The sequence below is a fragment of the Desarmillaria tabescens genome (genome assembly GCF_030435595.1).
Source record: "Desarmillaria tabescens strain CCBAS 213 chromosome Unknown EV420scaffold_4, whole genome shotgun sequence".
Classification (NCBI taxonomy): domain Eukaryota; kingdom Fungi; phylum Basidiomycota; class Agaricomycetes; order Agaricales; family Physalacriaceae; genus Desarmillaria; species Desarmillaria tabescens.
The window spans coordinates 1,847,909-1,873,956 of record NW_026848303.1 but is presented as its reverse complement, the minus strand read 5'-3'; the positions used below and the strand labels follow the sequence as shown (position 1 = coordinate 1,873,956).

The 26,048-nt window shown below is 48.1% G+C and overlaps 11 protein-coding genes across 11 annotated transcripts; 3 read left to right on the top strand and 8 right to left on the bottom strand.

Moving 5' to 3' along the window:
• Nucleotides 1-312: 312 nt before the first annotated feature.
• Nucleotides 313-2,657, bottom strand: EV420DRAFT_831447 (MFS general substrate transporter). Its single transcript, XM_060483641.1, has 10 exons — nt 2,259-2,657; nt 2,104-2,188; nt 1,787-2,051; nt 1,659-1,735; nt 1,556-1,614; nt 1,448-1,504; nt 944-1,397; nt 775-892; nt 631-719; nt 313-573 (listed from the first exon to the last, which is right to left on the bottom strand). The coding sequence occupies exons 1-10, from the start codon at nt 2,441-2,443 to the stop codon at nt 376-378; spliced, it is 1,587 nt and encodes a 528-aa protein (XP_060337289.1). The 5' UTR covers nt 2,444-2,657; the 3' UTR covers nt 313-375.
• A 144-nt stretch (nt 2,658-2,801) lies between these two features.
• On the bottom strand, nt 2,802-3,974 carry EV420DRAFT_1261166 (uncharacterized protein; the record flags this gene model as incomplete). Its single annotated transcript, XM_060467049.1, has 5 exons — nt 2,802-2,942; nt 2,997-3,145; nt 3,198-3,375; nt 3,427-3,881; nt 3,935-3,974. The coding sequence occupies 5 exons, from the start codon at nt 3,972-3,974 to the stop codon at nt 2,802-2,804; spliced, it is 963 nt and encodes a 320-aa protein (XP_060337288.1).
• A 241-nt stretch (nt 3,975-4,215) lies between these two features.
• Nucleotides 4,216-5,203, bottom strand: EV420DRAFT_1617698 (uncharacterized protein; the record flags this gene model as incomplete). Its single annotated transcript, XM_060475267.1, has 3 exons — nt 4,216-4,439; nt 4,489-4,636; nt 4,688-5,203. The coding sequence occupies 3 exons, from the start codon at nt 5,201-5,203 to the stop codon at nt 4,216-4,218; spliced, it is 888 nt and encodes a 295-aa protein (XP_060337287.1).
• Nucleotides 5,204-6,370: 1,167 nt separating this feature from the next.
• EV420DRAFT_831383 (uncharacterized protein) lies at nt 6,371-8,396 on the top strand (the record flags this gene model as incomplete). The annotated part of the gene is made up of 6 exons (XM_060483640.1): nt 6,371-6,475; nt 6,524-6,552; nt 6,608-7,467; nt 7,527-7,601; nt 7,661-8,048; nt 8,105-8,396. Coding segments are annotated over 6 exons (1,702 nt in total), but the record flags the coding sequence as incomplete, so codon positions are not given.
• On the bottom strand, nt 8,027-11,699 carry EV420DRAFT_1511717 (uncharacterized protein). The gene is made up of 7 exons (XM_060471600.1): nt 11,229-11,699; nt 10,687-11,115; nt 9,535-10,636; nt 9,106-9,484; nt 9,017-9,083; nt 8,940-8,958; nt 8,027-8,909 (listed from the first exon to the last, which is right to left on the bottom strand). Exons 1-7 carry the CDS (start codon nt 11,620-11,622, stop codon nt 8,444-8,446), a joined length of 2,856 nt encoding a protein of 951 aa, XP_060337285.1. The 5' UTR covers nt 11,623-11,699; the 3' UTR covers nt 8,027-8,443.
• Nucleotides 11,700-12,091: 392 nt separating this feature from the next.
• On the bottom strand, nt 12,092-12,995 carry EV420DRAFT_1637033 (uncharacterized protein; the record flags this gene model as incomplete). The annotated part of the gene is made up of 3 exons (XM_060476656.1): nt 12,092-12,477; nt 12,537-12,752; nt 12,812-12,995. 3 exons carry the CDS (start codon nt 12,993-12,995, stop codon nt 12,092-12,094), a joined length of 786 nt encoding a protein of 261 aa, XP_060337284.1.
• Nucleotides 12,996-13,003: 8 nt separating this feature from the next.
• Nucleotides 13,004-14,458, bottom strand: EV420DRAFT_1711000 (mitochondrial protein required for respiration; the record flags this gene model as incomplete). Its single annotated transcript, XM_060479619.1, has 4 exons — nt 13,004-13,512; nt 13,568-13,673; nt 13,722-14,110; nt 14,160-14,458. 4 exons carry the CDS (start codon nt 14,456-14,458, stop codon nt 13,419-13,421), a joined length of 888 nt encoding a protein of 295 aa, XP_060337283.1. The 3' UTR covers nt 13,004-13,418.
• Nucleotides 14,459-14,492: 34 nt separating this feature from the next.
• Nucleotides 14,493-18,352, top strand: EV420DRAFT_1326956 (ANTH domain-containing protein). Its single transcript, XM_060468763.1, has 12 exons — nt 14,493-14,536; nt 14,589-14,749; nt 14,800-14,942; nt 14,993-15,068; nt 15,114-15,252; nt 15,303-15,487; nt 15,539-15,675; nt 15,730-16,137; nt 16,188-16,673; nt 16,722-16,871; nt 16,922-17,006; nt 17,061-18,352. Coding segments are annotated over exons 1-12 (3,210 nt in total). The 5' UTR covers nt 14,493-14,534; the 3' UTR covers nt 18,299-18,352.
• Nucleotide 18,353: 1 nt separating this feature from the next.
• On the bottom strand, nt 18,354-21,280 carry EV420DRAFT_1511700 (uncharacterized protein). The gene is made up of 2 exons (XM_060471599.1): nt 20,399-21,280; nt 18,354-20,345 (listed from the first exon to the last, which is right to left on the bottom strand). Exons 1-2 carry the CDS (start codon nt 21,052-21,054, stop codon nt 18,641-18,643), a joined length of 2,361 nt encoding a protein of 786 aa, XP_060337281.1. The 5' UTR covers nt 21,055-21,280; the 3' UTR covers nt 18,354-18,640.
• A 13-nt stretch (nt 21,281-21,293) lies between these two features.
• EV420DRAFT_1759624 (uncharacterized protein) lies at nt 21,294-22,724 on the bottom strand. Its single transcript, XM_060480592.1, has 6 exons — nt 22,531-22,724; nt 22,367-22,481; nt 22,243-22,338; nt 21,999-22,186; nt 21,684-21,944; nt 21,294-21,632 (listed from the first exon to the last, which is right to left on the bottom strand). The coding sequence occupies exons 1-5, from the start codon at nt 22,626-22,628 to the stop codon at nt 21,686-21,688; spliced, it is 756 nt and encodes a 251-aa protein (XP_060337280.1). The 5' UTR covers nt 22,629-22,724; the 3' UTR covers nt 21,294-21,632; nt 21,684-21,685.
• Nucleotides 22,725-24,290, top strand: EV420DRAFT_1511698 (Pre-mRNA splicing factor-domain-containing protein). Its single transcript, XM_060471598.1, has 3 exons — nt 22,725-22,899; nt 22,960-23,193; nt 23,245-24,290. The coding sequence occupies exons 1-3, from the start codon at nt 22,810-22,812 to the stop codon at nt 24,187-24,189; spliced, it is 1,269 nt and encodes a 422-aa protein (XP_060337279.1). The 5' UTR covers nt 22,725-22,809; the 3' UTR covers nt 24,190-24,290.
• The last annotated feature ends 1,758 nt before the right edge of the window (nt 24,291-26,048 follow it).

Below are 26,048 nucleotides of genomic sequence, written 5' to 3'. Positions count from 1 at the left end.
GCTCTTGGGTATGGAACTTCTTGCAGGGGACTTCGGCGAATTCAAGGTCGATTTTTTGGGGGAGGTGAAAAATGAGTCAATCTGGGTCTGGTCGACGACTTTTCTACGTTTAGTATCAGGGGATGCAAGTGATGTACGACGCTTGGACATTAAGAGGGTTGGTGGTCGCAATTCAGACCAGATTTTACGTCACAAGCACCATTGGATTATCCGGCCCGGTGAGACGGATCAGTGTGGATACAGGCCCTTACGTCTGGGGTTCAGTGTAGATTATGTTGGCTCTAAAGAAATACCTCCTCAAAAAATATTGCACCAGAATTCATACTGTAGTCGCTTAGTTGAAACATAATATAAATACAGTTTTTCAGTCTTGTTCTAGTTTATAGTAGCTAATGCCCGTCTTCGTTTAATACGTCGAGGTGGACCAAAGTGGATAATCAAGTAAACGAGAGGAATCGTCAACATACATATCCCCCCCAGCAAAACATAGGTCCACCCAGCACCGAGCGCTCGGAGAAGGAGATCCATTGTCGAAACTAGTACAGCTCCAGCGATACAACGGATAAAATTGTTCTGAATGAAAGTGATTTTTAAACAGTGAGGATAATCCATGAGTGTATTTTCACTTACACATGCAGTGACAGATGAACTTTGTGAAGGCATCAGATCTACGAGGAGTGTTTGCGTCGAAGTCATGATTCCCATTGTTGTGAAACCGACTTCAGAAATATATTAGTATCTGTCAAAAAAATATAAGATGGACGGCGTTCTTACTGGCTACTTGTAGTAGTAATGGTCCCGCGAGATTGGTGTGCTCTTGGACGCTCCAGCCATATCCAGCACAACATGCTGCAAAGATTAGCATACTGAACGGAACTAGTCTAAGTCGAGCCTTAACATTTCCGTGAGTAATTCTACGGGTCGAGTATGAAAAGCAATCTACCTTTTCAATAGGAAAGTTGTCGTCGATTCCAGTTTCGCTTTTCTCCGTATTACCTGGAGCTTGAACGGCTACCACTGACCTTTGCAACCTTCCATATTCCTGATCTAAGACGCGCCCTAGCACAGATGACCCTATAACCATACCTCCACCAATAGCCAGGTAGCAAAGTCCAATTTGGGTTTGGTTTAAGGAAGGGTACGCTTCACTGAAAAGTGTTGACATCGATGCAGTTACGCCATAATACAACGAATTGATGACCGCATTGATGCTTAACACCATCATGATATCTAAGTTATTCAAAATCCGAAGAGGATTCCGAAAAGGCTTTGGCGGTGGTCTTGCGAAAGAAGGATCAGAAGCCGTTTTCCCAACGACCGGTATTAAGGGCCGATAATGTTTAGAGGGTATCGCACTTCCGTCTCCTACAAGAGATCGTAATGTTTCGGGGAGAAATCTACATAAATGTGGTCAAAATGAAGCATATTATGTTGTGCGGCAACTCACAGAACGATGACAACAAAGCACGCGGCAGAGGAGATACACAGGAACCAGAAAATAGACCTCAAACAATGGATGAGCTCCTTATGTTCTGGCTATCTGAGAATTGTTTACCTCCAACCCAAGCCATTTGACAAAGCTCCGCCTATGACTGGCCCGATGCATGGTCCGAACTAACACAGTCAGGTCAAGCCGTCAATATGAGTACAGGGCTTACCATAGGTCCGAGATTATACAAGCCATAGAAGCCCCCACGTTCTACGGGTGCTGCGATGTCTCCAATGGTGCCCGCACCTTTGGTCGCCATTAACACATAAAAAAAACGAAATATATAAATGGGTTTACCTAAGGCAATGGTACTCGCGGACCCGGCGGCTTGCGCGCACCGGAGCACGACGAGGAGCCAATATGCAGAAGTGGGTACAAGGGCGAGGCCAATGCAAGATAGTGATAATATCAGAAGGCACCCCGCAAACATCGGTCGCCTTCCAACTTGATCGGCCATAGTACCAAAAAGCATAGGAGCTAAGAATTTCGGACCCTCGGTCATGAGTATGCTAGATTGCAAAGACAACTCACACAATCCCTGGAAAACCATATACACTGTAACCTAGAATCATATGCGATTTAGAAAGTCGCCATTGTGACCGGAAGGAACTAACCGTTATATTTATGAGCTCCGTCGACTTGTTGAAATCCACGGTCAAAACTGGAATGGCTGGAAGATAGATATTGGCAGTTAACGGGCTGCAGCGATGATATTGCGGTGAGAAAGTTATTACTTATTAATGCTAGAGTCTCTAGTGAATATGCTCACCTGAATAATCCGGCAAATGCGATCAGTGCCACGATAAACCATTTCTCTTTTGTAGAATACACGCTGTACGGTTTCTCCGTTTCTTGTGGTGCTCCTAGGGAGACCGCCTGGTTTTCAAGCGCTGGTCGAGACATTCCAATCATCGCAGGATCAGTGCTTTCTAAAGATCCAGAGTCGTTCTGCATGTTGGCTCGCTGTATCGTGGTGTAACAGAGAAGGGTTCAATGACTAAGCTCCAGGGACTTTAAAGTTCATAATAATGTCGGCTGGGGTAGACATTCATCTAGACGGCCGAAGACAACAGCCTACAGGGCCGCCGAACGCCGAATCGGAAAAAATGGTCCGAGTCTCACGCCAGCGCATGGACAGAGATTGCGGTAATGTGAGCTTGATGCTGGATAACGGAGGCTTTAGAGGCAGGCTTCTCTATCGATTTCATGATGCCTGTCGGAAGTGCTAAGGCATAAGTTGAAATACTTAATATTTCAGCTCTGAAAATACATGATCATTTCAAATTGTCCAGAACCAATAATAGATCTTGCGTTATCGAAGATAGCCAGGCAGGACATCATGGACGGATCGTGGAGGTTCATAGTGCGCTGTCACTAGCTTCTCAAAGGAAACGAATTTCGAAGAACCTTCTGGTACATTTTGGACGACGTTGTCAAATTTAAGCTGTTCAATCTGGACGAGAGCTAAGATCAGCTCTCTGAATGTGGTTGAACACAAGTGTTGTACCTGTGCGCGAGTGACTGTGAACATGTTGATCGGCAATTTCTCCAAGAAGAAACCTTGAATTCGTCCAACGAAGAAAGGCAGGGAAACTATGGGACGATATCGGCCATTATACTTGAGGACGAGGCCCATCAGTTCTCGGTAAGTGAAGACTGAGATGAACAGTTTGTCTGAGAAGATTATGACTGGTACCAACTTGCTCACCGTCGGGTCCTCCGGCCTCCATTATTTTACCAGACATGTCATTTTTCACTTTAGCGTCGGCGGTCGCAATGATCTCGACAGCACGAGCCAGGTCTTCGACATAAACAGGCTGGAACTTGCTCGTGCCTCCACCAAAAACGGGCAGAATTGGAAGGAACCGAGATAAACGCGAGAATCGCTGTTGCAGACATGTTAGAAACAGCGACAGCTTTTTGTCAGGAAGACGTACGTTGAAAAAATCATCTTCTGGACCGAACACGAGACTCGGTCGAATGACAGTTGCGCTTGGGCAATTCTCCAAGACAGAAATTTCGCCGAGTCCTTTGGTCCTTGTGTATGGAATACTGCTCCAAGGATCTGCTCCAATGCTGCTAAAATGTACTAGTTTGGCTCCAACCGATTGAGCGGCTTTGGAAACGTTCGAAGCTCCCCTCCACTGTATGTCCTCGAAGTCTTTGGGAGAGCCATGCATGATACCAACAAGAGAGACAACTAGACTGGATCCTTCGAAAGCAGCTGTAAGCGAGGACGTATCTCGCACATCGACAGAAACAGGCTTCAGGAGTGTGCCGAACGGAGTGGATTCATTAAGCTGATCGTAGGACTTCTGCGGGTGACGAGATGAAAGTTGCACACGGAAGTTGTGCTTTTGATTCCTTGTCAATGTTCGGGCAATCTGTTTACCTGAAAGAAATAAGGCATAAGATCACAAATAACAGTGCACCTGGTCCACACACCGATGAATCCAGCCCCGCAAATGATAATTTTTTGAGCCATGATGCATGAGTGGAAGAGAAAGTATACGAGCACATTGGCGTCATCCATACGTCAGAGTCGGCATCTTCAATGATCACCGAATTTTGTGTGGCTCAACTAGAATGTCTACTTCCTTTGCGATCTTTTAATTTGAGCATCTCTACCACTTACGCGGAGGAACAGTGATACAATGTGTAATGCTATATCATTTCAACCTTTAATGAGTTAATGCGGATCCCAGAACTGTCGAGCGCAAGAAGCATCATGAATTATCAAAACTATCTGCTTGACCGACAATTTGAATGTCATCTGTAACGGCTGGTTTCCGACTTTGACTACGTTTCCTGACCGTTGGCGTTGTATGTGTAGGCGCATCAGGAGCACTCTGCCTTTCGGCGACTGGCACGGCTGGCGTTGATGGCGCAGAAATCTCTGGCACTGGCCCTGAAAAATCCTTCCCAGTCATACGCGAAAGCGTACCCATATCTTGACAACGTTAGATAATTGTAGAGATAATATGACACTGCTAACATACCAACTGGCTTGCTATGGTTCAAGCAATAATTGATCCGTGCGCGGTTCTTTTTGTCTTCTGTCTTGAACTTGTTTTTGCAAGACTTCCGGTCACGACCAGGTAGGACATAGGCAATGAGTTCGTAGTTTTCCCCGTATTGCGACAGAGCCTGGGAAAATGCATAAGACCAGTGAAATACAGACGCATGAAATAAATTCACATCGTAGAACAATTCCGTCTCCTCTGCATTCCACCGAGAGCCACGAAATCGTTTCCCATATGTGCCAGAGTTCGTAAATTTGGTTGTATCCGACTCTATGACGTGAGTGTAATTCTCAGTCACATCATTTTCGTCGCGGTCAACAGTCAACGATTCCTCATCGATAATGGTTTCCCCGTTTGGCCCAATCCGGACCTGAACATTGTATCGACTGGCGGTAAAACCTTGAGAGTAATCAAAACCGTTACCCGTCTCGTCCACTGCAGCCGACAAGGACGCAACGGGGGCGGTGGGAGTCGAAGGTGGCTCTGTAGAACCTTGTTTGTCGGCATTGACTTCCGTCGAATCCCTCTCTTCGTCACTTTCCGGATGCCCATACTTCTTCCTCTCCATCAGAGCTTTCATCCTTGCCCGTCTTTCCCTATTCTGGGCTTTCCAAGCCGCATGATTGCCTTGGATTTCAGCCGCTTTGCTGCTGATGCGTCCCTGTCCCGTATCCCGACAAAGAACGGCCATAGTCACAACGGTTGGATCGATTTCTTCGCCAGGGTCAGCATCTGGGTCAAAGGGAGGTAAAGATGGCGACTGCTTTCTCCGCGGGCGAGCTTTGGCACTCGAGCTTCGTTTCCGCCGTTTGGGAGTTGGAGTGCCAGGTTCGTCTCCAGGTTCAAATGTGGTATCTTCCTTCTGCGACTTTTTCCGCTTTCGAGCCGACTTCTGTTCCCCACTCTCCTTCTGAGAGGCTTTCTTTGCACGTTTTCCTCGTGTTTTTGTAGACGCAATGCCATTTTGTTCATCCTTGTCTTGAGGCGGTCCTTGTGAGTCTGGTCCACCCGGCGTTTCAGAGATTGTATTCCGTCTGGTGGACTGTCGCGCTGGTTTCACCGCAATTTCATTGTTCAAGGCCAGTTGCGGAACATTACCAGTACCAGAGTTGTGTAGAATATGCTGGAATGTTGTCAGCTGCTGGTCAAATGTACCGAATTCGGGAATGGGGACGACTTGGGTCACTGGAAACGTGCCAGTCAAAGCGGGATCGATATAGGTAGGCTGATCTTGTGCTTGCAAAAAGGATTCCGGTACAGACTGGGAAGAAGAGAAGGTGCTAGACTGATTCACAGAAACGGGCCGACTGCGAGCGACTGGTAGGGCTGCAGGAACGGGAGGAGGTCGGTGAAATTGGCTGAAGGAAGTTAGGGGAGGAATTGAAGAGGATACGCGAGTCACGGTAGAAGACACGGCCAAGACAGGAGGAGCCTGAGAACTGCGAGAAGATTGAGGGTAAAGGGTTGGTGCAGAACCAAAGTCAAGTGAATCTTGGACTTGGTTGTTTACAGATGAGAGGTTGGATTGGGCTGCTCCGGCCAATGGGGGTGGCGGTATTGATCCAAACGATTCCTGTGTAGGGGCCTCTGGTTCTCTGGTCCCACTGCGAATATCCTTCTGACTCGAGGGTTCAACGGAAACTGTAGAACGCGCCCTGGCCTTTACGGCGGGCCTGAATATTGCTCCCCCTTTTTCTACGGTAAAGATTGAATGAATAATTAAGCAGAGAACAGGTTCGCACTCACGAACTCGGGTCGTCATTTCAGGAAACGCCACCAAGAGCCATTGAAGTGAAAGGGTGCTTTGTTTCGCCACTACGTTTTGAGGCTTCTGGCACACAAGGACAAACAACCCATCCATGAATCGGCTTGTCTCCGTCATTGACCTGCCCGTTGGCAGCACACCGGGGTGGGAAGTCGAAAAACAAGACGGTGATGAAGATATAAAGAGCGTATCAGAAAGGTGCGTCAGATAACTTTTGCCCCGTTCAATTCCTGACTATGAACACAGTTTTGTTCTTTGCCAATCTCTTCGGCAATGTTAGTCCCAATTTCTTCTCTCTCTCAGTTGCACATATCTGAATATCTATTCCAGCCAGAGATCGTTGGTTATCTTTCTTCCCAAAATTCTCCAGCCGATCACGCGGCGGAAAGTCCTCCGACATCAGTCCACCTGCGCACACCATACAGAGCAGAGGACAATGCGACCTCGAGGTTGGGCCACACATCTTTCCTGGAACAGCATTTTCAGAAGTCCATTATCTCTCATCTCAGCCTCAATCGCAGACTCCTCAATCGTACCAATCAGCCAGTTCTAGCAACAGTTCCCACTGGGCATCTTGCGGGAATACTTACTCTACAAATGCGGCCCAAACACCACCTCCTCAAACCAATGACCCGCAGTCATCAGCGCCTCTACTGTCATCTCTGAGTTCAGTTACAATCATAACACCAGCCTTGATACACCAAGTCAATTCTGCCGCATCATCTAATCCGACCCTCGCCAACCTGCTCCAGCTAGCCGCCGCTGGAAAAGCCAGTCCCGATCAGCTGCAGACATTAGGTTTACTCATTCAGTCTCTGGCACATTCGCCTGCTGTCATGTCGCAGAATGCCATGCCACAACCATCATATACACCCCTGCCAGCAAAAGAATTCGACCTCGTTTTCGAATTTCAGGAGACTTCGTCTGAGCGGTGGATACTACCAAGAGGTCCGGCTCTTTGTGAAAGAAAGATTGACAGTAGCGTGAAGGATGCGGCCTACGATATCATCATTACAACATGCCTATCACCCACATCGGATTCTACGGTAACAGCGACACCCATTGACGACAAGGGAGAGGTAGTCACATTTCGGTTGATAAAAGCTCCTTTGCCGGTATGGGATATGGTGTCACGCTGGGTAGGTGGCGAAGAAAAGATGAAGGAGAATCGAATCATTTTGGAACAACTGGTATGCCTTGTCTCCAAACCAACAATACCGGCTGATCTCTCTCTCACACACTCTCTTAGATAAAGAACAGGCCTCATAGATCGTACCTCGCGCACCAGCTGTCACCAGGATCCCTTTTAACTCAGTTACAAAATGTAAGTGGTTACGATGGTCAGGGGTGTTTATTTTATTGAAATTTTCATCGTGTTCATAGGCGAACACATCTCCATATGCTATGAAGTTATTGAAGCCCGGTCAGACATCAGGGTCCCGCACAAGACGCAAACCCGCACAGCGGAAGCCTTCCGCGTCCGCAGTCACCCCGCCTGTGAATCCTCCAGCAGTTTCACCTATGCAAGGAATTCACCCCAACCCTTTGTTATCTGCTCTTTCTACTGCCCCTTCGGTCACCGCACCATCATCGGCCTCTGTGCCTGTGCCTGTTGTGCCAACCACTTTGCCCGCGTCCGCGCCTGCGCCTGCACCTCAACCCAAGCCTCCAAAGCGACCTCGGGTGACAACTCCGAGACCCGTTGCACAACTTCCTCAAATTAGATGCATGTCTTGTGGCCAAACTGATGTTCCCCTCATTCTCGGTGGAAGTAAGCGCGTTTCTTCACTCCTTCTCTTGCGGTTCTCATTTCTTTCTTTTTGTCAGGATTCTGTCGACCTTGCGTTGATGGAGGGAAGGCTAATCTTGAGATTCCCTCGGCGCGGTATCCAGCACCGTCCCCGCTCATATTATCCTACTGCCATTATCAACATTCAATACATCCCCTCCAACCTTTTGTGCCACCGAGTTCGTCTACATACAGGGCCTCCCAGCTTGGAACAAACAGCGTCACGTCTTCTAATACTACCAGCACACCGATGCATCATGAGCCTCAAGAGTCGACAAACTAGCACATATCTATTAACTACTGTATAATAATTGTATATTCCTCATACTGATAAATTATGCAAAGCAATGCGAAAACCCCAGTGTTACGTGTATCAATTAATTGAAAATCTTTACAGACCACCCTAGCCACCATACTAACGATCCCACCTGCGTCAATACAAGTAGCAGCTCCAACAAGACGGCACACCATTGGATGACAATGCCTACCCAAAAGAAGGGGATGACAATCCATCGAACGCCGCCATATGTTATCCATTGAAGACCCCAGTGAAAGGACGAAGTCAAGGCGGTGCGAGTCTGAAGGATAGTGACAGCGATAGATAAATAAAAGAAGACGACTAATCCTATCCAATGCCGAAAGGATCGAACAGGAACGTGGGTAAGTGGATATCGTTTGGACTCTCCGGTGAATTCATTCCGGTAGAGGGGGACAATTAGGAAATCTCTGAAATCATCTCCGATGGTCTTTCCGTACGTCCTCCAAAACGGAGTGACCGTGTCAAGCAAGAACGTCAGGGCGTCCATGCCAATTTCCCAGAAATACTGGTACTGGTCTTTGTAGCTTTCCTCTAGTGCGACTATGCGAGACAACTAAAGCGCGTCAACACTAGCTCGAGAGCATACAAAGATAGAGCATACCTCAGGATATACCACAGAAGTGTGCGCAACGGTTGTCTTTATAATCGACTTTGACTTTCTGATGGGTTTCCTGCACTGTTTTCAACAGTTCTGCCACCTTGTCTGCTTTTGGAAGCCACGGCAGCCTTATTGACCGCCAAGGTATTCAAGGACTGCCTTAGAACGCATATAGGATTCTCCAAAACATCCTCTTCAACAACAGAACCTATGTCATCCCTGTTATGGGCCAGAAAGTCCTCGAAGATTTCACGCTGGCGTAAGATGCGATTGTGAATGTCATCAACTGCTCGCCACCCTCGAAAACGACCCGTTTTCGTAGTGACCGCTGAAGGGTCATGACCGAACGTGTCTAACAATTCCGGAGGCAGGCCCTTATAAGGTGTGCCCAACAGCGTCATAAGGCTAGTTTGAGTCACGTCGTATTCTTTGACCCCAATTGCGACACGATTCAATAGCTGTCTTATACGCAAGTTCTGCGCTATACTCTCTTCCAGGAGTCTATTATCGCTATTCAGGACTTTGTTCATGAAAGACTAGTATATGCTCACTGAGACTTCATCTTGTACTCCTGAGCTAATTGGGCGTCATTTATGTCTTGGTGACGCCTCTTGTTTCCGTCCGTATCTGAATCTTCGGGAAGCGGTGATGCTAACGAGCCTCTTGCCTTAGGACCAGTGCGGGTAATATTAGTGGTAGAAGAGCGACGAGAGTGCATCTGTGGTGTTCTAATCTTTTGCAGCATGCTAGAAGCACCATCTAGGGACATAGTTTTCGTATTTGCTGGATTTGGTGAAGACGACGAAGGTAATCCTAGCTCTTTGGTGTACGCCTCCCGCAGCGGCTGGTCAAATTTCGGAGAAAGTATAACAGTCTTCTTCATATTGTCGTCCGATTGTCCAGAGAGAGAGTTGCGAGCAGAGGATCCGTCATCGCTATCATTGAGAGAGAGATTGTTGAATGTACGCGGTCGCAAATGGAAAGGGCCTGAGCTTGGGGTCATAGCGCCTATAGAACCCGTGTGTCCATGTTGACTACTGAGTGCCGAATCTCCACTCCTTCGAGAAGCGACTTCCAGAGAATCATGAACGGGTTCCATGAGAGGCTCAAAGGAGACTCTACCGTCGGCGGACTTGATTCTCGTCAAAGAAGGTCCTAACGAATAGTGTGAAGATGCGCGGGAAGAAAGTGGTAGCGCTGTATCACTTAGGTCAGGGGGAGACGATGAATACGGAGAAATTGTTGCTGGGTTTTCGGGAATGGTAGATATCGAAAAGTTTGGCGCTTGAATGGTAGATGGGAATGGGGGCACTTGAGTCGACATATGATTGGCGGCGGAAGCAGCTGAGAGATACTCTTCCATTATCAGAGCAGTGAGATGCCAGGGCATGTGAAGCTGCTGAGCCGGCATTTTACGAGCGTCCAGATGCCTAAGCCAGGTAAAAGGCTCCGATTGTTCTATGATGGTGCGTGTCATAACACTAACGTTTTCCCACCAGCGGCCAACTTTTAGGATGTCAAAGGGACAGGAAGGTGAATCCGAAGCGATGGAATTGTATATCAGGCCGTATTGTCTCTGGAGCTGATTGGCGGTTATGTCTCGTTTGCGTTTTGTCTGAGGGGAAGCGACGGTTTTTATTCGTGAAAGTTTAACTGATGACATGTCAAGTCAAAATCAGAGAACCAATGATAGACACCCATACCAGCATATTGACTTTCTTGAGCTTCCAAAGCGTTTACAGAGATGGGTGGTTCCTTCTCCTTCCCTTTGCGTTTGCTCATAGAAAGGGTCCATCGTCTCTCCACCCTGTCTTCGCCCTGATTGGATCCACTCCAGTCTAGTGTTGAGCCATTATCAGCGGAAGCTGGTATGGGGTGTAGCTCGACACTGACGCGCGTACTGCCTGTCGAAGGACTGAAGTCGATCTCAGAGGCGTAGGTGGCACCAGCAAAATGGGGACGATGAGACGACGGAGAGACCGGAAACGGGCGTGTCGAGGAGCTAGACCATGATGACCCGGACGGAGTCTTTGTAGGATGTGGCGGCTCTCTCCCAGGACTTTCTTTCATACGAGCATCTCGCCGGGCTTTGAGTTTTACCGCTCGCTGAACATCCTGTAAGATCAGCGGGTCTATGCACGATATCAGAATATTGTCATTCTCATTGAGACGTTACTTGCCCTCATGAGCTAAGGAATGCATTGCAGTTAACTTGCTGTTCATGGAAAATATGTAAAGCACGCACATAAATCATACTCGTCCGAAAAGGCGTTTATAGCTAAGTGATTAGAATCCAAACTAGGTGCCCTGTCAAAGGCAGAAAATCCATTCCTCTGTGTGGCCGTAGCTCTCTTCACTCGTGAGGTGCCTGAAGACGGGTTTCCGATCTCCATCGAATGTCCTCGCTGTCGTACATCACCCAGTGGTTTTGTTGGAGGCGCAAGAGGAGAATGATGTCGCATAGAACTGAATTTGGTGTGTGAATGCTTGTTTGGAGAGTCGAACAGGGAAAAAAGATCCTCTTCCTCCCTTGAGAACCGGATTTGATTATGACGGGGTGCCGAGTCCTTCGAATGACTACCTGTGGATGAACGATGGCCAGAAGAGCCAGCAGGAGATATTTGTTCCGTCTCTGTCATTCAACCCTACGCAAAACTTGTACCTTCGGCGTGCAAGCGTGTGGTGAGCATTCCAGGCTACGGTAGCTATGAGCTGGGGTAGACGCAACACACGTGGCTAGGCATTGCTTCTCGAAGATTATCTTAATTTGATATTAGGACTCAAAACGTTGACTGCAAAAGTTTCGACGCTTAATTGGTACTACAGCTTCAATATTTAATGCCAAAATATTGAAATCAAAAGATATTTATTTTTACCAATATCTGAACCTAAAATATCTAAGAAATAGTCGAAATATATTTGCAATATTCATGATTTCCTTAAGTTTTGAGGCAATTTTCCCAAATATAGAAACTATATTCAAAGTTTTCTTACTGTATTTTAGACTCAAATATAATTAAAATAAATATCTTTCAAATTCAATGTTTCAGGCTCAATTATTGAGACCATCATGCAGTGATATACAGGTTAAGAAAAGGCGTATATAATTTACTTGTGGTGATAGATCAAGTCTCCGTCCTGTGTAGCCATCACACCAATGGCTGCTGCGCGACTATTGATCCTGGCAAATATGGGCGCAACATTGCGCATAATATTCGCCCGGGTGCGTGGTGTTTCGGGAGTGTCATCCGCTGAGTCGTGCGTCCGAACTACACTCGCGGGGCGGTGGGACCTCCTTGATGACCCAGTGTGCAGGGCATCAAGAGTGCCTGCATATACACTCTGAACAGGAAGAGATCCTTGTCCGCCTGAATTGTATAGCGCAGGTGTTGAGTTATGCCAGGGTGACTCTAGGCTGAGTGGGCTGGGCCGGTGCTTGTGCCGAAGCTGGCTGTCAACATTGGACTGAGGGAATCGAAAGTCTGACATCCTAGCTAACGATTGTGCATTCGTTAGTTCAAGGTCAGCTCGCTGAGACGAAGGTACTAGTTACATCTTGGAGAGGTGTCAAGCTTTTCAGAATACGAAAATGAACTAGAACTATCCTGGAAGCAAGCGCTAAAGAGGAGAATGAAGAAGAAAGGAACATCGCGTACGGAGGTCCCTTTGGTCATGGGGTATGGAGACCTGGATACATCGCTTTTAGCGCTGTTGCGACTGTGATTATACAATCCCCGGTTCACATTTGAGCTTCCGCCATGCAGGAATTCTGTAGCCAGAGTCATCGTAAGAAGTAGTCCAAGTTAAACTACACAAAGCGGCACTCACGAGTATCCCGGGGACTAATACTGAACAATAAGGAGTGGCTATTAGTATAAGCGGGTCGGGGTGTCGAAGTAGGAGTGTCGTAACTGGGGCGCTGTGCCCTGTCATAACGAGGAGAGTAATCGCTGCGTATCTGACCTGCAGAACGAGTATGCTGGAGTGAGGAGGAGGAAGAGTAAATGGACATCTTTACAGTTGCTATGTGAGGAAGAATAGGGAACGGCGCATTTAACTGCCCTCGTTTTATCTGCTCTTCAAGCCTGCCACCGCAAGCAATGCCACTTCTAGTGACTTGCCACCGCAAGAACAAAAACAATGTGATTTGGCTTGTAAACCAAATTCTGTCCAGACAAATCACTGTGAATAATTAAATGTAGAGCTTCTTTGTAAAGGCAGTGCGACAAGCCGAGGTCAAAGCTTGTGCTGGCTTACAGGCGACGGACGTAAGCAGGCAAAATGCACCTGGGAAAGGCGTTCGTATTCGAAAGGAGTCGCTGTTTCATTTGTGTATAAAATGAGGTTGTACTTCCTATATTCCGGTGTGCGAGAGTCAAGAGAAATTCGGCAGGCGAAAGGTGATCAACACGGCTGTCATCCGACTCATCCATCTCTAACCGTAACGAGGAAGCCTGCGAACGTTGGAATTTTTCCTGTTTGCAAGAAGACGCATGAACATGAACGCAGTCAACGCTGATAATGAATACCTAAGGGGAGGGCACTGATTAGCGGGTAGAGTATCAGTGGTCATCTTTTACATACCAAGTTATCACATAAGATAGATGAGAGTTTCTGAGATCGACCGTCGGAGGTCGTCCAACAGGTATGCCATGGTCAATGCAGTACGAAGCCTGACCTGCGTGTCCCTCTGATAAGATTTAGTAAAGGACATAAAATAAGGTCTAGTGCGGCGCACCGAATATCTGTTCCAGATAAACAGGCTGCACATTTGCCTGCTCGCCGCCTGCATATTCAGTCATTGCATTCACATCATACCAGTACCATATTCCTTGCTCAGGATGATTATCAGGAGTGAACGCATTGCGAGGTTGGGAAGTGCGAAGCATTCCAAAGACCTCTACCTCTTCCTCTGGACGGTCCCACGAATGATTTTCTGCATATTCTTGAGATAAAAAGCCGCGATTTACTAGGATGGTCGACCCGTCTTCACGAACCAAGGGAGTGACGAGATGAACACCGACGACACCTTCACGGACACGAAGAGGGAAAATCATAGTGTGAGCATGGTCCCATTTGCCTCTGATCACCACCCTGCGCCAGATAAACTCCGGAATGACTGAAAGACTAGTGCGAAATTGAGGCGTGCTATCCAAATGAAGGGCGGAACGCGTACTTGATTTTCTTCGGTAAAGACAGCGGCTGCAACTGTAATTTCTCTTGCAGCTCGTCTATGAGATTAATTTTCCACTGCAGCCGCTGCATCTGCCATGTCCCCAGACCAAAACAGAAGACCGGAATAAACCCGACCACGACGACCGTCGGTGTGATCCACCGTTCCTTCCGCGGCTTATACAGAGCAGGGACTGATGCTGTCTTGCGTGAAAATAATCCTGAAAATAGCCATCGTACTTGAGAATTTGGCGCGAAGGATGACGGTCTGAAGCGGGCGTGTTGGCGAAACAAGCGGAACATGGCAGTTCGCACGCAGCAGCGACAACTTCAGACTAGCACAGCTTCTCCTTCCTCCTACAACCATCATCCACCAGTAATGTAGGTTCACGACATCCACTCCTATAGCTGTAAACCTCATAGTATAATACAGGTATGGTCGAAATACTCGCCAGGGCGGGTTCGACATCGAGGAGGAGATACATTACCCTACTAGGCCTGTTGACAAAGACAAGGCCGAACAAGAACTCGTCGTGAATATCAAGAAAGCGACCAGCCCGGAGGAAACTGCTCCAAAGCAGAAACATGTTCGAAGTACGTCTGTATTATCAGCTCGTATGACTACGGTCTTAACAGGAGGATAGAATGCATCGTGTTCACATGGGACTATCATTCCTCGATCTCATTTTGGAGCGGCCTGCGCGTGCAACCCATTCTCTCTGACGAAGTTCAGACATTCAAAGCACTGATAACTGTTCATAAAGTTCTCCAAGAGGGTCATCCGAATGTAAGCTACAATTCGCCTTAGTTTACGTATCCGCTCCTTATAGTCTACAGACCATCAAAGAAGCGCACGGGCAAACATCATGGCTGGAAACTTGTTCCAGGACAGTTGGTAATGATGGAATGCGAGGTATGTTATCCCGGAAGTTGCTGCGCCATCGCTCATAGGGAACAGGGTACGGGCCTTTAATCAGAACCTACGTTCAGTTCATCTTGGCCAAATTGCGCTTCCACCGACTTCGACCAGAATTCAACGGTCTCTTTGAGTATGAGGAGTACGTCACACTGAAGGGCATTGATGATCCAAATGAAGGGTACGCAGCCAACGCTTGCTATCAGTCTATCCATTCAATGATTGTCCTAGCTATGAAACCATTTCCGACTTAATGGGTCTACAGGAACAAATTGATTCCTTCCAGAAAATGATTTTCTCACATTTCCGTCACTCAACGAACAACGAATGCCGTATATCTGCCCTGGTACCACTGGTCAAGGAAAGCTGGGGTATATATCGTTTCATCACAAGTATGATGCGAGCAATGTATAGACGTGAGGCTTCCGGTTCTAATTGTCGACCGGCCCATTCAACTTCATATATAGGAACGAACGATGTCGATGCTCTGGAACCTCTGAAGGAACGATACACCCAACAACATTACAATTTACGGAAGTTTTACTACGAATGTTCCAATCTCAAATACCTTACTGGTCTCATCAATGTGCCAAAACTGGGCCACGTATGTGTTGACTTTCTTGTCTTCCTGCACCATATACCATTTATGATATCTTAGGAACCACCCAATCTTCTGGACACTGGGGACGCTCCTGATCTCCCTGCTCGTCCCAAGACAGCTGTCAAGTCTCCTTCACCTCCTCCCGTCGCACCGTCACCCAATGACATGAACGAGCAAGCTAAGATGCTCAAGCAATATGAAGAGCAGCAAGCTCTCCTTCAAGCGTCTCGGGAGGCGGAGGAGCGCCGACGTCAGGAACTGGAACAGCAACAGGCTCTAGAGTTTGAACAGAGACAACGAGAACAAGCTGAAGCGCAACGCCTCGCTCAGGAGCAGCTCATGCTTCAGCAGCAGCAGATGTATAATAGTCAAGCTGCGCAGCAAGCGGGTGAACTAGAGCGTCAGTTGCTTGCTATGAGAGGACAGTATGAACGAGACCAGATCTTTTTGGAACAGTATGATCGGGTATGTTTTTACGTCATCGACCATTTTCTGCATTTCATGTCGGATTTTAGCGGGTGAAAGCATTGGAGGCCGAATTGAACGGCGTCACCTCCCATATAAACTCGCAGATGGCATCGAAGGACGAACTCATCAAACAGCTGCAAGACCAAGTTACTCTATGGCGCAACAAGTACGAAGCACTCGCGAAGCTCTACAGCCAACTTCGGACTGAGCATCTGGATATGCTCTCCAAATTCAAGCAACTACAACTGAAAGCGAATTCTGCTCAAGAAGCCGTCGATCGCATGGAGCGTATGGAGAGAGATTTAAAAGCGAAAAACTTGGAGCTAGCCGATATGTTGCGTGAGCGTGACCGCGCCAGGTTCGAGCTGGATCGTGCGAAGTCATCAAACAAGGAAGATATTGATCGATTGCGTCGCGAACTCAATTTCGCGAATGAGCGCGCAGAGGATGCGTCCCGTTCAAAGAATTCGGAAGTTACTACAGTCCTTGCTAAGTATAACAGACAGCTTTCTGAACTGGAGGACTCGTTGCGCGTAGGTTCTTTCCTCCATGTGTGCCTGAGAGATACTCATGTTTTGCAGAGCAAACAAATTCAAATTGACGATCTCCTGACGAGACTTCAAAACTCTAATGATGAAATCGAACATTTACGCGAGGAAAAAGACCAAGAGATCATGATCCTACAGGAGAGTGTTGATAGCACTCTTCAACAACTCAATGATGCGCAACAGGTACGTTCCCAGACTTCCTGGGTTTTAGAACGCGGTTAACGCCATAGCAGGATCAGGGCGAAGTCAGTCGGGGTCTAGATGCCCAAATTGATACCTTGATTTTGGATAACAGGAAGAAACTTAACGAGATTATCGGTTAGCTTCTCTTCCCATATTGTTCTGATCACTTCTCTAACGTGTATATTCCAGACTCTATCTTGAAGGCTTGCGTCTCGAAGGTGGACGAATCCATCTATGAACTGGAGTCCCCGACGCAAGCAGGCAATCTCAATTCAACGCCCGAGTATACGTTATCCATGATTGAAAAGTCGACCAACAACGCCATGGAGTTCGCGACGGTGTACAATCTGTACCTTGGAGAAGAAGCTGGTGGCGAACATGTGGAGGTCATCAAGACCGCAAATGAATTTGCTCAATCCCTTGCCGATGTTCTGATCAATAGCAAAGGCATCACACGACTGGCCAGCGACGATGACGCGTCCGACAAGATCATTAGCGTCGCCAAAGCTGCCGGAGATGTCGGCCTTCGTTTCTTCATGAACTTGCAGTCATATAAACTTGATCTTCTGCAACCCAACCAACGAAAAGATGTCGTCATGCGCAACAACAGCGAGGCCCGTGGAGCGCTAATGAAACTGTCAGAAGTTGTCGATAAACTCATTCCCAAGGGCGCCAAATCCGGTGCATTAGCTCGCGCCAATGGAGATATCGGAGACATCGTCGAGCAGGAAATGATGGGTGCAGCCAAAGCCATCGAGCTTGCGACACAGCGCTTGCAGGAGCTCATGGCCCGACCTCGCGATTCATCCCGCTTCAGCGCCGTTGACTTACAAGTACATGACTCCATCTTGTCGGCTGCAATGGCTATTACCAATGCCATTACGCGTCTCATCAAAGCTGCAACCGACTCACAGCAAGAGATTGTGGCGCAAGGCAAAGGGTCCAGTACTTCACAACAGTTTTACAAGCGAAACAACAGATGGACGGAAGGCCTTATATCCGCTGCCAAAGCTGTTGCATTCGCGACGAATCTCCTTATTGAAAGCGCTGATGGAGTACTTTCGGGAACACATTCATTGGAACAGCTTATTGTCGCTTCTAACGAGGTAGCTGCTGCTACCGCCCAGCTCGTCGCAGCTTCTCGCGTTAAAGCCAATCTCATGTCCAAGACCCAAGAGCGTCTTGAATTGGCCGCCAAAGCAGTTACTGAGGCTTGCAAGGCCCTTGTCCGTCAAGTCAAAGCTGTATCGGCTCAGCAAATCGAACAAGAAGATGTCAACTACAAGGATATGGCTGTTTTAGAGTTTAAGAAACGGGAGATGGAGCAACAGGTGGAGATTCTCAAACTGGAGAAGGAGCTCGGTGCGGCGAGACATCGTTTGGGCGCTATGAGAAGAGCGGGATATCATACAGATGAGACAGATTGAATATGTTTTTTCAAGGTACCACATCTTTTACATGTAATACTTCTAACACGGAATACCATCATTTTGAATGCTTTGCTTGAGGTGGGACATGGGAGGGTAAGAATACAGTACCAGCCACCGGCCATGGATGAATGTAAAAAGTTGTTGGAGGTACACGAAGAAATGTAAAGGAGGGTGATGTACGAATGTATAACCTGGTAGGGTTGTTGCAGCTATATTAACACAATAAGACGGAAAGCAAACGAAAACAGTAAAAGCACACGCTTGAGGTATCGTATGTAGCAAATAAGAACATAAAGATAGGATATGTACGCATCCGTTGAGAAAGAGAATAAGGTGTCGCTATGGGTCGTCACTACGTGAACTGTCAAATGACTCTCGCGCAAGATCAAGGAAGCTATCGTGTATTTGTTGCTTCGCATTCACCTTTGGTGGGGGATCTGGTCGTGAGACTCGCTGGTGATCTCTGTCGAATTCATCATCTATATCCAAAAAGGATGGTTTCCTTATCATCATATTCCGCCGGAGATTGGTCTCAACCGATACCTTCCTGCGCACCTTGGTGCGTGGAGGGGGAGATAAGGGCTTAATCTCATTGTCATTATGAGCGGGAGAAGTTTGAGGGCGAGAACGACGAGGTGGGGGAGGGAGGCTGATGTGATGCGGATCAGATGGAGGTGAAAAAAAGGAATTCGAAGTTATGGATGAGGGATGAGTGGGTTGCGTCGATGGGCGCGAATATAGAGATGGAACGGATATGCCTAGCTTCGGGCCATTGTTAAGAGAGAATGGTGCCGCAAGACCTTCCGGGATGGGGCCGTAGTCGTCGTCTGCAACAGTAGAAGAAGATACCACGGAGTAGCCACGCTGTCGCGACTGTTTACTGAAATTGAGGGCATCTTGGATATTGGCTTCTACTTCAAGGAGTTCGGCTGGTGACAATATTGACTGAGGCACGTATTCAGGCTTCGGGCTACTGGGAATGTCCGGAGTACTTTCATCCCAAAAAGAGGACGACGGTGATAAAGTTGTCTGTGACAGCAAACTACTGCTGCCGGTACGGTCTGACTCAACAGGAAGACTGAAAACTGATCGTTTATCTTCTTCAGGCGAGAGTCCCTGCGACGCCGAATGCCTCCCAAAGTGTGAGCCCGAAAATAGTCTTTTTCTCCCACCACTAGCGGACCCTCCGCCCGAGCTTCCACGCTTATCGGATATGGAAGTGGCATCACCCGCAGAGTTTGAAGCAGCAGTGGAAGGAACTGAATTATTGTTGTGACGCAGAGGCAGAGGCAGTGGAGGGATCATAGGAAGGCGAGCATGATGGAATGATCTCTGTTTCCGTGGCGCCTTCTCAACTACAGGGTCAGTTGTAGCAGTGGGTGGAGCTGGCGACCCGCCGGAACTGCCCCTCTTCGTCAGGGACTGATGAGATATCGACTTTTTAAGGGTACGGCCTGCTTTAGGAGAAGACAATGGGGACTTCTCGAGCTCAGAAGAGGTATCCCTATGTGATCTATCCTCGCGCGGAATGTAATGTTGGTTGGCCATGTACGGTTCCCTCATCGAAGAAGTGAAAGAAGATGCCGCAGAACCCCCTGATATGTCAGGCGATAGTACTACATCCGCGTCGTCATCGACTATGGGCATGGGAACGGGAGGCGGAAGAGGCAGCCGCTGAGTGGGGGGTGCGCTGGGTGGCAAGCCCATTCGCTGGATGGACGCCTGACGTACGATAACGCGAGGGGAAGAAGTTGAAGCATTGTCCGGAGACTGCGCAGAGTCCCGGCGAAGAAAGTTTGGAGGATGAATGCCGCCACTTTCCGTCAGGCCTCGAGCACGAAGCGATGGTCTGGCTACATGTGAAGCGTCAGGTTGGCTCAATCGATTTTTCTCTGTTAGAGTGACTGATGACGAGTTCTTGATAATTGGGTTTCCGGGAGATGGGAGGCTTTCCCATGCTGCATCCCTGGCATTCCGGATAACTTCAGCAGAAACTACAGACGAATGCATGGATCCATTGCGTCGCAAATCACCTCCCGATTTCCTACGTAAAAGAATTAGCACGAAATAAATGAGAGAAGGACGCGTGAGACGCACTTGGACGTAAGTTTTCGCCGAGTGGGTATATCTGGCGACGACGCCGTACGGGAAGTAGGACTAAACGACGGTGAATCGCCGTAATAGTTCGACTGAGATGAGGACGAAGCATAGGATCCACGGTTAATCCCCGCGTCACTCCGTTTGGAGTATTCTATGATGGAGGAATTTGAGTAAACCGAGAGACGGTTGGGGTCTACAGGAGAGTGAGGTATGAATATACCATGGGAGGCAAAAGGATCGTTGTCTGACAATGTCAGTAATGACTGGTGGTGCATTTCTCGGTTGCTGTCGACTGGGGTACGAGGCTCTGATGATTCCGCCTGCGAGAGGGTGGATGAAACAGATTTGGATGGAGGCCGAGTGCACTGTACGTTGTGAGACTTTGATCGTCCCAGATCCGACGGTGAAACAGCAGAGAGAACGGGTCGGGCGGGAGGCAGGGGAGGGTCTTGTATGGCCAAGGAAGGGTGCTTCTTGGACTTGAAAACAGAAGTCAGAGAATTAAACTTGCTGCCGGAAGATTTAGTGGAAGACGTCGAGCTTCCCGGGGTAAAATCCTGGGGCATGTCCTTGGGTTGAGCAGGATACTTGGCGTGTTTTGAGGACCACCAACTTCGCGAAGCCTGGTCATGGCGCGAGATAGCGGACGACATGGAAGATTAATGAGAGATAAAAGATAGGAACAAGGGGAAAGCAAGGCAGAAGAAGGATTGGGAGTCTACAGAGCTAACCTGGCCTTGTGAGCGCAGGAGCAAATGTCGGCAAGGTCAAAACATAGACGTTGTCGTCGTTGTCGTTGGCAAAAGAGTTTAGCGTCTGGACTGGTCGAATTGTTTTTCTAACACGTTCTGATCCTGCCGTAAAAGCAATCGGTCTCCTGGAAACGTCTGCGATCTGAAAAAGGTAATTTTACGTCCCATCAGGCGAATCATGCGATTCTGTCCGGCGGTCCCTAAGCTCCCCTCGGAAGCAGAAAACATATATATTGAGAAGATTCCGTCTATCGATTGTCGTCAAATTGACTCGTCTATCCTCTTCTCACGACGTCCATCATACCCAAATAATACAATCCTATACTACACCAGGCCGGGCTGTGGGAGTATCACCATCAATTCCCGGGAAAATATAATAATCCGAGCCCTGGATCCACCTGAGCGGCATGATCGCTGAGGTTGAATGCGCACTAACTTGGCAAATCCCGCGAGGAAGCTCCAAAGGCACCCTTACTGGGCTATGTACCGCGTCAGATACATAAGTCGTTATCAAAAGATCACATACAAACCTCTATCCCAGCTCCGCCCATACATCTTCAGTATCTCTATCTCGCGCAGCTTCCGCAGCTCGAGGCATGGCGGACATAGTAGAATTTCTACCTTGCGGTCGTTGCCCTGAACTCGCATCGAACAGTACGGGGTTTCGCACTAGTGGCTGACCAAGTTCAGCGTCTTCTTCCTCATCACTGTCAATATCAATATCAAGGTTGTATCGCCGTGCAGCATTGATGTCGATGGGCTTCGGCCGCGAGAATATAGACTGCCCCGATCTTTAGCAGGAACGACATCAGCATCAAAAATGATGGAATTTTCAACAAACATACTGTCTCATGACCGCAGCGAGACGACTGAATTGAAGGACATTTCGAGCAACGAGCAGCAGCGTGTCCAGGAGTTCCTCCTCTTTGCTAGTGGACCCACACGATGAGGCAAATGCAAGTACTAGCAAGGTAAGAGCACAGAAGACGGTGAGAATGAGGTCTACAACATTGAACGGTGATTTCCAGAATTGCTATCATCATGACATTCGTAAGTACGCACACTAGGAGACAGATGCATCATTCTTACACGTCCAAATGCAACGAAACGTACACCAACTTCAAGTATCATCGCCACATTGATGATAATTTCAAGAATATAGAAGGGGAGACCGGGACAACCCGTCTACAAGGCTGAGCACCACCGTCGTCACTGACAACGCAGCCATTCCAAGATACAGAATGATATATGTCCGTGAGTGAACAAATCGGTTGGCGAGTCCTTTTGTTATTTCTTGGCGTGTTAGAGCATAGATGGAACGAGTTGGTCTGTGAATGGCCTTTAGATCATGACACGCAACAGAGACAGCATGCTCACTCAGGACGCAAAGGCGCATTAATATCGTCAGCGTCACGATTAAATGGATCATTCTCCTCGTATTCGACGTCGTCCTGTATGTCCGTGGGTGGAGACATGGTGAATGTCAGGTCGAGAAAGGAACCATGAAGGCGGCCGGCATTGCGGAGAAGGCTGGAGAAGGGCTCTGCCAATCAGATACAAACATCCGGCGCCCCTTGGTTCATCCCACTTCGTGCTTAATTCAGCCTTGCATCTACACAACCTACTTTACACTCATTCATCCAGCACTTCATCAAAATGGGTGGCGGCGACTTGAACATGAAGAAGTCCTGGCACCCGCTTCTGTTGAAGAATCAGGAGCGGGTCTGGCTCGAAGAAAAGAAGGCTGTGAGTCCAATCCATGATTATTGCTAGTTGACAAGTCTGACATGACACTATCCGTATTAGCTTGAAGAGAAGAAAAAACTAGACCAACTCCGCAAGGAAAAGGAAGAAGAACGGCAACTTCAAGAACTGCAGAGACTTCAAGAAGAGAAAACGGGCAAGAAACGGACGGAGAAACTTGAATGGATGTACACGACTCCGGCGACGGGCAGCAGTCAGAATCCAAATGATCTAGAGGATTATCTCCTTGGGAAGAAAAGGGTGGACAAGATCTTAACAGCAGATGACAATGCTAAGGTACGTGTACTCACATTGATGCTGAACCTGTAATCTAACCACGCTTAACAGCTTGGTGCCTCTCACAAGAACTTCATCGCTGTTCAAAATGCCAACAACGCCCGTGACATAGCCGCGAAAATCCGCGAAGACCCTCTACTTGCCATCAAACAGCAGGAGCAGGCGGCTTATGAAGCACTAATGGCTAACCCTCTTCGCCTCAAAGAGATGCAGGAGCGCAATGGTATCAAGCCAAAGAAAGATAAGAAACAGAAGAAATTAGAGAAAGAGGAAAAGAAGCGATTAAAACTGGAGCGTAAACAAAGACGGGACAGATACTCGCGCTCACCGAGTCCCTTGGACGATCGCAACAGGTCGAGGTCTCGCTCTCCAAACCGGTATAGTGGATCCCATCGCTCCCGTAGTCGAAGTCCCTTTCATAGACGTCCCTCACCGTCACCGTTCCGCTCTCACTACGATGAACGAAGCAGCAGCGAAAACGAATATCCTTCACGACGCCATACAGGCCGCAGTCCTTCACCTCCATATCACCGCCGTTACGAGAGCCCCCCTCGCGACTCGCGTCGGCGTCACTATGATGAACCGTCTCAGAACGACAGACGTCGACCCGTGTCTTATGATAGATCTGAAGAACATGGGAAACGTGCACGCAGTTCAAGTAGGGAGAGGTATGATCGTCACATTCCTGCGAAACGAATACGCACGAGTCCGCCTCCTACCCGTTTATCTGACAACCGTGCTGCTGAAAACCGTGCAGCTCGGCTGGCTGCCATGACCGCTGATGCCACTACAATGAGTAGCGAACGGAAGGAGCGTCTGGCGCAAATGTTGGAGAAAGAGAAGGCTGATCATGCGGAGGAGGAGGAGGCGAGGGCCAAGTCGAAGGGCATGGGAGGGTTCTTGAGCCAGGAGTCAAAGAAGGTGTTTGGTGGTTCTGGTGGGCTAGAGGATAGGATCAGAAGGGGTCGTGGCGGTATGGTTGTTGATGCCGATTAATTGATACCTTACGTCTGTAGTCATTCAATGAGGTTTTATTTAAACTATCCCTATCATGTACAATTCAGTTGATCCTTGTGAAATTTGGGGTGCAAAAAAAAAATCCGGTGACTCAACCCGACAAGGTTGCTTCATTTCCATAGTCGCTGAACCTGCACCTGTGCATAAGTAGGTACTCACAAGATTTAGTATGTGCATTGGAGGTACAGATGTACAGTGATAGCAAAGCTGGTAACTACGACAAGGTGTAATGATACATTCAAGTTTGATGACGACGAGACCCAAGAAAAAATGTGTGATAAGGTATGATTTCAAGCTTACATCCCAATTTTTTTGGAGCGAGGGACAAGAAATTTTTGAGACGACGGAGGTGGAGTTCAATCCAACCGAGAAATACGAAGACGACGGGTGACAGCAAGGGCAAGCTCCTGGTCAGATCGATAAGTATATATGACAGGGAAAGACGGATAACAGCCTAACAATGACTAGGACAGACAGGCGCCTAACGCGACCATGAGGAGGCTGAACCCCAGGTTCCGGATTTACTTGAAGGGCTTCATTGAGAGCCATTTCTTCTTCCGTGGGGTGAGGCTGTAATGCTCATCAGACCAAGTTCGCACCGGCAAACAGATGATACTCACAAGGGCTACAGTGAAAAAAACGCGGTCGTCCCAATCAATGTTACCATCACGAGTAGTAGTCTGCACAATTTTAGCTAAAATTAACCAAGGGGAACTGTGCTCACCATTAGAGGGTGGTTTCTGTTGGCGTAGGCATGTCCATAAGGCTCGTATCGAAAGACGAGGGAGGGCAGAGGGACGTGTTGATAGTATATGGTAGCACTGACGGGAATAGTCTGGGCTTGAAGGAAAACCTGATGCATAGAAGGGAAGTGGCGGTCGCGGATACGGAGTGGAGGCATGAGGATGAAAAATGACGAAGGAGCGTGGTGAGAGAGTGAAAAGAAGAGAGATAACTACCCTGGTCGGCTTCCCTAGCTTTTAAAGTGCGCCTGGGCTTCGATATCGGGAACCGAACCCGTATCGAACCAGTGACTTACCCAGTATGTTCGGCGTAAACACTGGAATGACATAAGTGGAATTTCGAACACAAATAGGCGTTCTCACAGTGTGTCATGCTTGCTCTTCAAAAAAACCCGACAAAAATGGTCCAGTCCAAATGGATCGTCCACCATACAGCAGAACGTACGCCTAGTATGCCTGGGCCATGACGACGCGTATTTCCAGGTATGAGGACCCGAACCCGAGACTATGGACCGGCATACCGAGTTACTGGGAACTGGAATGACGGCTCTGGTAACCGACGACGGGTCTTCTCCCGTCGTTCCGACTCCTCTCTGGCAGCTCATCCCTCTCCTCTTTGGTTGTGACGCGTATTATTCCAAATTTCATGCCGCCAATATCTGAATGACACCGACAGAGGCAAATTTCGAGGGCCCATATCGACCGCCAATTATGCGACGTTACCCTTACGTAAGTGTCACGTCTGTAACAACATGTGAGCGCCCTGTGACTCTGTGAGTCATGAATCCTGCTAACGCATAACGCGACGACTCACTTCATACTCTCACTGTAATTTCTAGCAGCCCGGTTTATTCCCCATGGCTGCCATAGCATGATTATGGTAAACATCGTGTGCTTCCAGAATAATTCAACGACCAGCAAAAGTTACAACACCTGTGTGGACGTCAAGTTACCTGCTAATACCAGCTAGTCAAAGACAATCCTCAAGAGAATCTGAAGAACTTGAAAACATACCTGCGGGCATTATATCCAAACACTGCGCCCCCAACCCAGTTCAACCATATTGCCGACTGTCTCTGGAAACTTGATCTTCTT